The sequence below is a fragment of the Scomber scombrus genome, chromosome 18 (genome assembly GCF_963691925.1).
Source record: "Scomber scombrus chromosome 18, fScoSco1.1, whole genome shotgun sequence".
Classification (NCBI taxonomy): domain Eukaryota; kingdom Metazoa; phylum Chordata; class Actinopteri; order Scombriformes; family Scombridae; genus Scomber; species Scomber scombrus.
In genome coordinates, this window is record NC_084987.1 from 6,099,523 (window position 1) to 6,111,960 (window position 12,438).

General features: G+C 37.1%; 2 protein-coding genes across 2 annotated transcripts; both read right to left on the minus strand.

Moving 5' to 3' along the window:
- Positions 1-398: 398 nt before the first annotated feature.
- On the minus strand, positions 399-2,757 carry LOC134000124 (uncharacterized). The gene is made up of 3 exons (XM_062439438.1): positions 2,355-2,757; positions 1,280-1,511; positions 399-1,156 (listed from the first exon to the last, which is right to left on the minus strand). The coding sequence occupies exons 1-3, from the start codon at positions 2,682-2,684 to the stop codon at positions 405-407; spliced, it is 1,314 nt and encodes a 437-aa protein (XP_062295422.1). The 5' UTR covers positions 2,685-2,757; the 3' UTR covers positions 399-404.
- A 1,605-nt stretch (positions 2,758-4,362) lies between these two features.
- On the minus strand, positions 4,363-11,955 carry elob (elongin B). The gene is made up of 4 exons (XM_062437904.1): positions 11,866-11,955; positions 8,603-8,737; positions 6,335-6,443; positions 4,363-6,134 (listed from the first exon to the last, which is right to left on the minus strand). The coding sequence occupies exons 1-4, from the start codon at positions 11,866-11,868 to the stop codon at positions 6,022-6,024; spliced, it is 360 nt and encodes a 119-aa protein (XP_062293888.1). The 5' UTR covers positions 11,869-11,955; the 3' UTR covers positions 4,363-6,021.
- Positions 11,956-12,438: the final 483 nt, after the last annotated feature.

Genomic DNA, 12,438 nt, shown 5'->3' on the forward strand with positions numbered 1-12,438 from the left:
ACAGACACACTACGGCAATTAAGTGATCTGGGCCTGAATGTTGTATATTGCGCCTTTAAAGTCTATTTGGTGTAGTTACATGTTGATTTTACTCTCTAAAGTATATTTTAAAAGTGGAAGTGAAATTGGCTGCAGCTGTTAAAAGTTAAAAATAGAAACTCTATGTCAACTTCAATTAATGAAGATATCCTATAACCAACTATTATCCCCGTTATGGTAAACTAACCACAAGAATTATCGTTGTGTCACATAATCTAAATGTTTTAATTACAAATGCATCCCTGTTATCTGACTGTGGTGAAGTGTATGTGCAGACACACTCAGACAATTAAGAGATTTTTGTTAAAATATACTTTTATCTTACACAAATTATATTCTCCCACAACAAAATTCATCAAACATCATCACGTGTTTTCAGAATCAAAGTTTTTAAACAGAAAGTCTGCGATGTCGTCACGTCTGCGCACACCCTCATCCTCCTTCTCCACATCCTCCTCCTCCACCTCCTCATCTCCCTCTTGACTCATGGCTTCCTCTCTCTCCACCTCTCCTTGAACCACTTCTCCCATGTCCAAAAACACATTGTGCAACACACAGGCGGTAAGCACCACAGCTCGGGCTCGATCGTAGTTCCCGATATCCAGATACCTGAGTCTTTGAAATCTGGCTCTCAGGTTGGCAACGGCCTGATCCAGGATGTGAAAATGTGCCTCCAGAGTTTTGTTAAAGAGTTCCTCTCTCGGTCCGCAACTTCCTGTGTACGGTGTTAAAATCTGGGCGGTGAGCGGGTAGCCGGCTCGGGCCACCAGGCAGGAGCCGGCGGGCATCAGCTCGGGATGCTGTTTGAGTTTGTTTCTCACAGCGCCGCCTCTGTCCAGATCTGATCCTTTACTGATGCTGCAGTGGAGGAAACGGCCTTTACAGTCACACACAAGCTCCAGGTTGAGCCAAGAGTCGGGATGAGCCTCCTGCTTCATCCTCTTCACCTCAGGTACTGCACTCTCCACGTCATGTTTCCCTATAGGCAGGCGGATGGGGATCCGGGTGAATCCCAGCACTCCCAGGACCTGAGGGACAATTTGCTCCTCTTCTTCCTGCTCCCTTTCTTTTCCCAGCAGACTGGAAAGTGGAAGCAGGGCATCTACAGCCTCTCTGCCTAAAGAATATAAATTAAATAAACCCACAATTATCATTTTTAACTCTAATTTTACACTGATATCATTCACATTGTCAGGATCTTCCAATAAAACCATTAAAAAAACCACTGAAATCAACCCACCGTCTGGCCACCTGATCAGCCTCTCCTGCAGCATGTTGACGCGCTCACAGAAAGAGAAGAAGATCCTGTGGATGTTTCCTTTCTCCAGGCGGAAGCGGCGGGACACACAGCGGTAGCTGACGCGCTCGGAGAGCAGTGTGAGGGACAGCAGGACGGTGTGAGACAGAGACAAGCGAGCACGTCCAGCCATTCGAGCTCTGGATTTGGAGTTTTGAAGCAGATCAGCGATGTACTGATGGATGAAAAAAGGAGAATATTATTTTACAGTTTCCAACATCAGTTAGTCTGTAGATTTAACTTGTATTTAAGGTCAAATTGCACCATGAAAACTGGGCCCAAAGCTGAAAATAATCCATAAAAGTTACGGTAAGAATATTTAGAGGTGAAACTAAAAATCAGTTAGTTAATCAACAGAAAATGATTAATCAACTCTTAAAAATGTCTGCAAATGTCCCCATTGTGGGACTAATAAAGGCATATCTTATCTTATCTTAAAGTAATTGGAGTCAATTTTCTGTATTGCACCTTTTAATATGTATTTATTGTAAACTTATATCTTCAGGTTTTGAAGTTTTGGTTGGAAAAGACACTTCAAGAAATCCACAGACCTCCTTCTGTGTAAAAATGTAGCCTATTAAAAGTTGATCTGAAGCTAATATGAAGCTTCAGTCGTCCAAATGAGTCAAATCAAGTAGATATCTTTCAACGTTACAGTCTTTTTAGTGCCAAAGTCTTTTTGTTCCTATACTTCCAGCACAACTCAACAGAGGAAACACAAAGAGGGAATTTGATGTTAAAAAGACTGTAAATGTGTCAGATATTCACTTGATATGACTAATTCCCTCTGCTAAACCCTCATATAAGCTTCACACCAACTTTTAAATGACACACTGTGGATTTTGTCCTCCATCACTTGCACCAAAGCACATTTGAAGGAGATCTTTTAATAGCCAGCATGAACAGATGTTTTAAGACAGACATGAACAATTAGTGAAGCTGTCCTTTAAATAATTGTGCAAAACTGATCAATTAAGATGCATAAACTTATTTGACGGTCTCACGGGTGTTTATTTACCTTGACAGCAGCTGTGTCTGCAGGCTCCAGCTGCTCTCTGCTCTCCTCCTCTGCAGCAGGACTGGATGATGGGGTCGTGTGTGAAACTTGTGGCTGCACATTAGCTTCATCCTGCAGTAACTGGACGTAAATAGGAGCAGCAGCATCAGCAGAAGGAGCAACAGGAGGAGGTTGAGTTTTGAGTTTAGTGATCAGCTCAGCCTCCAAGATCTCCTCCACAGCCTGGTCCAGCCGCTGCTCCAGCTCAGCAGGAGACAGAGGCTGCCACTCCCGCTCCACAATGTCCAGCACGGCTCGGCCGGCAGATAACAGATACTCACTGACGTCCATGTGTGCTGCTGCAGGTGGAGACCCTCATAGACCCTTTATTTTAATCTAACAAACTACAAGAGTCATTATTTTGTCGCTGCACCGCCTCTAAATGCTATTACAGCCGGGTCATGCCTAGACCTTCGATTCGCCTCAAACAAATCTCGCGAGAGTTTTTATTTTAACTCAAATTATTATTTTTTTTCTAACCCTAACCGAGTGTTTTTTGTCTATAAACCCAACTAAACATTAACTACATAAGTCACATAAATTCAAAATTACTATTTTGCACAGAGCGCACAATAAAGAAATAACTTGTAAAATCCTCGCGAGAGTTTGCTAAATCTAAGGGTAACTGCCTTCAAGTGCTGTCGGAAAGTTCAGTGTTTTCTCTGAGACGTTCAAGGACAGCGAGCACGTACTGTAACTCATGTCAACATTTGCTACAGTGGTTTAAACTGTTTTTGAAATTGATTGTTAAGCAGCCATTTTTACTTTATTGAGTTTAGATCAACAATTACTTGATCAACTGTAAATTAATCTAACTTTTTTTTAAATTATAATTGCTTAATTCTGCATAATCATCTCAGAAATTATGAGGCAAATTGTTACCTCACAACTTTTTAAAGGGCTGCATTAACAGTTATTTTCATTGTTGATTACTTTGTCAATTATTATCTCCATTAACTGCAGCGATTTGGCGTAAAAAAGGTGAAATATATCAGATCATTGTTTCTCAAAGCCAAAGATGAAGTCATCAAATGTCTCGTTTTGTATACAAACCCAAAGATATTCATTTTACTGTTGTTTAAAAACTAAAGAAACCAGAAAATACTCACAATTGAGAAGGAAACCAGAAAATTAGGCTTTTTTTTGTCACTTTTTTTCAAAATAGTTAATGTAATAGTTGGCAATTGATTAATTGTTGCCACTCTGTTCAGCATACCTCAGCAATGACACACACCACCCCAAAATGATCCAACTGTATGTATATGATCATTATACACTCACCGGCCACTTTATTAGGTACACTTGTGCAATCTAATTCAATCCAATACAACAGCGCTGCTATAAATTCAACTTTTTAAAAGTGTATACATGTTCAGTTTTTGTTAACATTGTCAAAAAAAAAGAAGATAATTCTACTTTTTGTTTATTACTGAGGTCGTACTATGTGGTGGTGGCATACTGAAGTACATTATATTGACTGGGGTTCCTAATATTTTGCCCCTCTCATGTATGTTAATGGAGTGGACAAAATATTAGGAACACCAGTCAATTTAATGCAAACCTAATACGCCACCATCACCCACAATGACTAATTAACATAAAGTAGAATTATCACTTTCTTGTCAACAAAAACTGAAAATGTATAAATTTCATAAATGTAGACTTTAAAGCAGAGCTGTTGTATTGGATTGAATTAGATTGCACAGGTGTACCTAATAAAGTGGCCAGTGAGTGTATATTATAAATAAATACATTTTATCATTCATCAGCTTCTGTAGATTACGATTGTACGACAGTGACTTTTAATCAGCAGAAAAGGAAAAGCCTCGGCACAACCCGGGACAACAGCTGCTCTTTAAAATGACTGGCAGTATTCGTCAAACTGTGTGTGTAAACCTATTAAATTATTCCAATAGGTTTATCACTGATTGCATAAGCATACAAAGAAAACAACTTCAGTGCACACAGGTGAAAAACAGTTGTTTTTAATGTTAAATCAGTTACAAGTGCAACTTGTTGATCACTGTTTAACAGCCTCGATTTGCAAATGCTTTTTGTTTGTTTTTTAACGCCTTAATGTGTCAACAACACCCCTAGGTCAGAATATCTTCTCCCTGTAGTGAACAATGGAGGGCTTCTTCTTCTTTTCTTTTTTTTAAATTGTCGTTTTTGTGATCATGAGTTCCTGTGTTAGGCTTTCAGTTTTGATGTGCAGATGAGTTTGTTTCTGATTCTCCTCTTTAAATTGTTTTTTTTTTAGGAAAACTATGTGTTTAAGGTTTTAATGGTGTATAATACAACACACACACACACGCAGCAGCATGAGCTAAAACTAAATGGGGCAGTGATTTTTGGGTAGGGGGCATTGGAGGGGGGGGGGGGGGGGGGGTAATGGAGGGTCAAAATGTGCAGCCTGCTGATTACAGGCACTCATCCCACAAACAACCTGTTTAACTTTACGCTCACTATAAACACTTTTAGGCCTCTGAGATGTCATGTGCTACAATCAAACACTGGAGAAGGAAAGGTTGGTTAGTTCCTACCTTTTGTTAGCGAGGTAAAAAATGACCAATAATTACTACTAATCCTTTTTTTCCCCCTCTACTACCTGTCAGTCATTTTTTGCCATTTTCAACACCAGGTCCACGCCAGCGTCACGTGTGTTGGAGATACCCACAAAACTGAGTGAGTGAGTGCGTTCAGTCTCAGTAACGTATGTAAGCAGCTATATGAAAACTACGACTACTGATAGGTAAAAGTACCGGGAAATGCTCATCTCTTTTTTTAATGCCGGATTTTTTCTTGCCAAAACAAGTTGTATTTATATATTTTGTATAATTATGATTATTATTCTGTTCAAAAAGAGTTCTTGAAATTGAAATACAGAAGGTAACTTAGAAATTCACAAACTCCCTAGCTATCGTCGCCACACACGCACATATCCGAGGCTGAGGACCCACAAAAAAAAAAAAGGTTAAATCCTAGTAATAGTTTAATAAAGAAATACACACACAAAAACATAAAAAGCCTAAAAATGTCACACCTTTATCAACTCCCACATTTAAGCCAGCAAAATTTAAAAAGAAAAAAAAAAGAAAAGAAAAGAAAAAACACAAGTAAGGCGGCATTAACCTTACCCCAAATAAAGACTAGAATTAATTAAATACGAGGTACAATTCTTTATGTTCAGCCTTTACCAAATCCCATGGATGACTGACAGTGTTGTGACAAGTCCATCAGGTAATCACTGAAGGGTCTTGTGTGAAATCAATTTTTTTTGTTTTTTCTTTTGTTATTCTAGCATGCGTTCTCCGGTTTTCGGGATAAATGAACCACCTGCCCTTCTCACATATACAACAAAAAAAGGGTGAATCCGTGTTTTCGTAACTGTTTGTGCCCAGTTGAAGATCTGTCGTCCACAACCGCTGAAGGCATCGCTTCCCAAAAAAATTCAAACCCCCCCCCCCCCCCCCCCCCCCCCCCCCCTCTCCCCTCTCCCTTCCTCCCCTCTCTCTCTGGTGCGTCCTCCCTCTCCGACCCCCCCTATTCGTGTCCCTCTTGGTTTTTTTTTGTTTTTTCTTCTTCTTCTTTCCCCCCGCCCCTCTCTCTCTCTCTCTCTGTCTCCTCCTCACTGTACAGCCTGTTCGTTGGCTGTGCTGCCCGAGTCCTGGGGCTTCATGACGTCAGGAAGCTCTGGGGGAGTGGAGAAGGACTCGATCCTCAGCTGCTCGAATGAATCATCTGAGGGGAACGACAGAAGACAGAAGGCGACAAGAGAGAGATAGAGAAGGAGAAAGAGAAGTGAGTAAGAAGTGTGTGTTAACAGAGGAACTGAAATCAAAGCACAAAAAACTCAGAGCTGAGAGTTTAAAAATCAGCTCAGCTCAGACTATCATAAAAACTAAAAACCTGGTGAAATTAAAGGTGAATTAATTACTTACCACCCAGACGGAAAGCTAATCCCACTGTGGCCGGGGCCTGGGGTCGGGCCGTTTGATTTGTAAAGCCACAATTTCCAAGAGTTTGACTGTCGTTAAGCAGCACGTCATCCTGGAGAAGAAACACAAACAAAAAACAAAGAAGTTTAGAGCCAGATGTTAACTCACAACATTGTTTTTTTTCACTTTTTGCACATATTATGTAAATGCCAGGAACATTGCACATAATATCACTCAGATGTTCTGCCCTTTGCACATTTATTTTTATCTGTGTGAGGGTATATTCAGGAACTTCTGAATATTGCGGATTTATTTACAAAAAAATCTAGTTTACTGTATATAGTATTTTATCCTATTTTGTGTTCTTTATTGTTGTATTTTTAGTTCACTTTCACCCCCTTACGCTGCGTGTCAATTTGAATTTCTTATATTATCTTACATTTTATTTATCAGCCCGTTCAGAGATAATTTCCGAGGTTGTTTGAAGAGTTAGGACATAGTTAAGTAAGTTTTGTGAAATCAGTGAGGACTCTGTTATGAAGAATACCGGTTTTCCTCTAAGTTAGAAAGTTTAAAAGTGCCTCTTTTAGGTGAATTAAAGGCTGCAGTCCAATCTTAGCATTTTACTTTTTAACACTCAACATGGATAAATTAAAATCCTGCATCTTCTACAACAGAAATGGATGTTATCTCATATTGCAACATAACATTTTTCTGAAGAAATCCGTTAAGAAAACTATTGATGGATTAAAATAATTAGACAGATGTTAGTTTTAAGTAAATCTAGTTTGTTTAATACCTGACAAATTAAGATACTTCATCAAAATGACCAAAAGAAAATCTATCAGCAGTCGTGCCCATAAATCAAAGAGATGCTAACCTGATATTAACAATGTAGTGAAATGTGATAAAGTAGACACATATATATTGTCATATCACACCTGTGCAGCAAGTTTTGTGAAATCAGTGACGAATACATGTACAAAATGCAGGATTTTATATATGTTGCCAGCTCCTGTCAGCGTGTTTAAAAAGCAAAACACTAAGCTTGAACTGCAGCCTTTAATTCACCTGAAAGTGGCACTTTTTAAACTTTTAATTTAGAGTTAAACATGTATTCGTAACTGATTGAACACAGAGATGGATGTAATCTTATATTACAACACAATAAATGTAATAAATTGAATACCTGATGAAATAAGGTACTTCATCAAAATGTCAAAAATCCATCATGAGTCCTGCTCACAAAAGTCTAAAACGAGTCAAAGAAACGCTAAACTCAACTTAAAAGTGTACAGAAATGTGATAAAGACAGCAAATGTATATTATATTGTCATATCACACACTGCTACACTGGGTTTAATCAGACAGTGCTGAAGCATGGCTGTGAATATCTGATATTGCTGTAAACTAAACATGTTTCATCAGCATGTAGATATGAAAAACAATAACATCATTTGTCTCAGAGGAGATCTGAAGTCAAGAGTCAAAAGTTCACCGTGATATTGAGCTGCTGCTGTGGGTGAACAACTCCTTATGAAGCTGTTTTTTTCTTTCTGATTTTATATTAGTTAAATAAGAGAAAATTAGGTTTTTGTGTTTACTGTAGATAAATATATTGAATATGTGAGGCAGGTCTTTATTAAAGCTGGATTGTCTTTATGATTTGATGTGTTTAAACTTGAGAAATATTAAAGAAATTTAAAATAATAGCTGTTTTTCTCTTCTGAAATATGAGTTTGATCATGGGGACAAAAACAAAAGGACAAAATATCTGTGATAACTTGCATATTGTAGTAATTTAGGTTCAAATTGCTGATATAAGTTGGTAGACCTCTCCGCAAAACAATTGTTATCTGAAATGGCTTTATTCCTATATTTATTTTCACTTATTATTTTTCCATTTGGGCGTGTAACTATTTCTACTGGAGATAAAGGACGAGGAACAAGGACATAAAAACATGATAATCTACTTTATTTATGCATGCGTATTTGAGTTTAACGACTGCAATAAACTAAACTAAGAAAGCAAAACAATCCTTCAACTCTGTTCTTAAAAAACAGACCAAAAAAACAAGATTAAAACTTGAAAACAAGATAGACAGAGTACAGGGAGCTCACACCATGTTAACACGTTTAACCTAACAATTAACTACAGTTACATTTGCTAAATAATCATATGAATTTTATTTATTGCTGACACATGAATAACTTGCCTCCTATCAGAGCTATTTTTTGGGTCTGAAAAATGTTCCAGGTGATTTATTTTACCTTATAAAGCCTCTGGTCTTCAGGTGGCCTCTTCAAGATTCCCTCCACGATGCGCTTAAGCTCGTATACTGTGGTGGACTCTTTGGCATCAGTGAAGATGGTCGCCTTGTGACGTCGAATCATTAGAAACACGTCCTGGAGGGAAAAAAGGGACAAAAGGTGTGAGAGGAAACAACGTTTAATGACTGTTTTTAAGATCCTGTTCACACTTCATTAAAATACATCCTATAACAGGTGAAAAGCTGTCAGTACAGGTGTGAACGCACCAAAGACACATCGAGGATGCAGTGAGACATGAAACACACTGTCTGATTTCTAATCAGCCCGAAGACCTTTGGTTTTTCTTCTTATTGAAATGCCAAAATTAACTTTTTACAGCTTGTTAAATGTGAATATTTGTTAGTTTCTTTCCTCTTTAACAGTAAACTGAATATCTTTGGATTGTGGACAAAACACAAAAGACATGGTTGCCTCTTCAGTTTTGGGAAACAGTGATTGACACTTTTCACAGTTTTCTGACACTTTATTGGCCAAATGACCAATTGGTTAATTGGATAAATAATCAACAGTTCAATGAAAATAATCATTAGCTGCAGCTCTAATCATAAACTAACATACAAGGGAATAAAACTAATTTTGGTGTAAAAAACAAACATTAATACACAAACTATTACTGAAAGTCTTCACCATAAAGCCTCCAGAAAGACTTTTTTGTGAAATATTACAGCTTTTTTATGATTAGGACTTTTTTTGGTGATATATTACTACTTTCTTCTTAAAATATTATGACTTTCTTCTTGAAATATTTCTTTTTTGTGATACATTACGACTTTCTTCATGAAATATTACAGCTTTTTTGTGATTATTAGGACTTTTTTCGTTAAATATTACTACTTTCTTCTTAAAATATTAGGACTTTTTTTCGTGAAATTACTTTTTTCAAGTAGTTGTTTGGTTGATCAAATGTCAGAAAATGGTGAGAAATGTTCATCAATGTTTCCCAAAATCCAACATACAACCTGAAGTGTATTTTTTACATTCTGACCAACAGTCAACAACCCAATGACAGACACACACACACACAGTTTACTGTCATTGAGACTGAAATGAACCAGAAAATATTCACATTTAAGAAGCTGGAATCTGAAAATGAGCAGCAGATGAAAGCTAGTCATTTGTTAACACTGATCAATTAAAGTGAGAGCATGAGATGAGGAATGTCTGCAATCTGTTTCTTTCTTTCTTTTTTAATTAAAAACACCAACAGCACATGAACCACTGAACAACCACACAAAAGGAAATGCCTGAACAAAGCCCCAAAGACAGTTCATGATGATTTTTTTCCTGTTATCTGAATGTGTCACGATAACGCAAAAACAACAAAAACAACAGATGTACAGTCTGCTGGATGGAAAAAAAACCCTCAAAAGTTACTACTTAAAATATCCTAAAATTGTACTAATAAAACTAATAAATGTATATATATTTGGGCTAGGTTATACATCAATATTTTATAAATATCGTCTTAAATTTTAAATATCGTCATATCGGGATATGGAATAAGTGTTGTCTTATCTGTTTTTAAAGGCTGCATTACAGTAAAAATGTCATTTTCTGAGCTTAACAGACTGTTAACCAACACCAACAGTCATCCCTACATTATTGTCAAAATATCAACAGAAGTGTTTGGTGAAAAATATTGTGATATTTGATTCTGCCCATATCACCCAGCCTTAATATACATGTAATAAATAATAATAAAATACTCAGTGTGTAAAAAGTGCCATGCAGTATCTAAAAAATATAAGATATAACACCTAAGGAACCTGTGTACACAACACACAGTCTAACATGAGACATTTGTGATTTAACTAATTTAACATTATCATTATGTTCACACATAAATATAACACAAAACACATACTATAAGATGGATTCATAATTCCATGTCCAAGTCCTTAATGAACATTAAAACATGTTTTTCTTGCTGTAATCATTCCTCTTGTCCATACTGACCATAAGAAGATCCTTTCATAATGCAACGTACAAAGTAGAAGGTGATGGGAGGCAAAATCCACATGCTTTTGGAGCAAAATTGTGTTTAAAAGTTGAAATGAGGCCAATATGAAGCTTTGGCCGTCCAAATCAGTCAAATCATGTAGATATTTCAACGTTACAGTCTTTTTAGTGCCAAAGTACCTCTTTTTGTTACTATACTTCCACCACAGCTCAACAGAGGAACCACAAAGAGGGAATTTGATACTAAAAAGACCATTTGATATGACTAACTCAGACTGTTGAAGCCTCATATAAGCTTTCACACCAACTTTTAAATGCATTTTTGAGTCCCTAATTTTATTAGAGGATCTTTTAACAGCCAGTATGAACAGCAGAGGAAGTATTACAGTGAGTAAGCACCTGACTGCTGTTTTAAGACACGCATGAAAAATTAGGAATCTGCCCTTTAACATAAATGAGGTAGTAACATTATATAGCTCCTAGTTGTAAGTGTTTATGTACTTAAAGTAGCTGTAATAGCCACTTTATGGTAGCTTTAAACTGTGTAGCAGCAAGTTATGCAAAATCTGACAGTGATAACAGTTTAATAAGAGGGAAGATAGCATTTTTAAGGTTAATAAAAAACATTCTCTACCCACATTTAATTTCCGCATCGTTTAAAGCCCCTCAGTGCGGCAGCTTGCTACCATTGCATTAGCACTGTTAGCTTCACTGTTAGCTTCCTTTAATTTAACTTAAAAAGGGGTGAAATTGTGAAGCTACAGAGCACTTAACACACAGCTTGTGTTGGCACCTGTCTTTACGGGTTTTTTAATAGCATTAAATGTTTAATGATGTTGTTTCACACACAAACCGACAGATGGTTATGGGTTAGCAACTCGAGCTAGTTAGCTTCTCTGCTGCTAGCTGCTGCTGCTCAGTTGAATCAAAAAGCTAAACAAAAAGTTTGTTAGCTTGACTGTCACTTCATTAAAACACTGGTTTAACGTGTGCTTTTCTACCTGGATACAATCTCTGCATTATAAAGCAACGTTCAGCTAATTGTATTGACGCTAATCGACGTGAGGTTTTAAGTAAAAGCTACACCAACAAAGACATGAAGCTACTGACAGCGGACATTTTAACAGCGTATACACACATATGTATATATTTAAAAAAAGGGGTTTAGTGTCTTATTAAAGTACAGGTTTAGAGAGTCACCAGGCTGGTTATATTGTGAGCTGTATCTGTTTTTCCTCACTCACCATTTCTTGCGGTTGGTTGCACACAGAGAAGAAGAAAAAAAAACGCCTCCAAGCTGCAGCAGAGATCAGAGCAGAGTCACATGCAGCGCACAGAGCAGCCAGCAGGGGGCAGCAGCTCAATGGGGTTTTCTACTGTCATTCTACTGATGCATTACCGCCCCCTGCTGGACTGTAGTAATAACTACAGCGTCAACACAAAGTGATCCCCCCATTCACACTGTTCATTTTAGCAACTTTATCCCTATTTGTCACCAAATTTGACCTCAGCACACCTAAAAATAAATACATGATTATTGTACTTTTCCCCCCTAAAAATTATCTTATACAAATTTAATTATTTTGCGAGCCTGTCTGTTAGAGATGGAACAAACAATTATGCTACAGGTTCAAATGGTTTTATTTGAACAGGTCTAATGTACTTTGGATAGTTCTGTCATTAATATATAATCTTTCCCTCAGAGTTAATTAACTATCTCAGGCTCCTCTCTGTAGAAATCTGTGATTGTTTATTCTGAACCATTATTTTATTATGATACATACTCTTTTAAATATATATTTCACAAGATAAGATAA

Bases quoted from the DNA above. Each gene is read 5' to 3' on its own strand.
- LOC134000124 (XM_062439438.1), bottom strand. From the start codon at position 2,684: ATGGACGTCAGTGAGTATCTGTTATCTGCCGGCCGAGCCGTGCTGGAC. The intron at 1,512-2,354 runs GTAAATAAACAC...TTCATCCATCAG, and splicing joins CAGACACAGCTGCTGTCAAG to TACATCGCTGATCTGCTTCA. The intron at 1,157-1,279 runs GTGGGTTGATTT...TATATTCTTTAG, and splicing joins GCTGATCAGGTGGCCAGACG to GCAGAGAGGCTGTAGATGCC.
- elob (XM_062437904.1), bottom strand. The intron at 6,444-8,602 runs GTAAAATAAATC...TTTCTTCTCCAG, and splicing joins AAGACCAGAGGCTTTATAAG to GATGACGTGCTGCTTAACGA. The intron at 6,135-6,334 runs GTAAGTAATTAA...CGTTCCCCTCAG, and splicing joins ATTAGCTTTCCGTCTGGGTG to ATGATTCATTCGAGCAGCTG.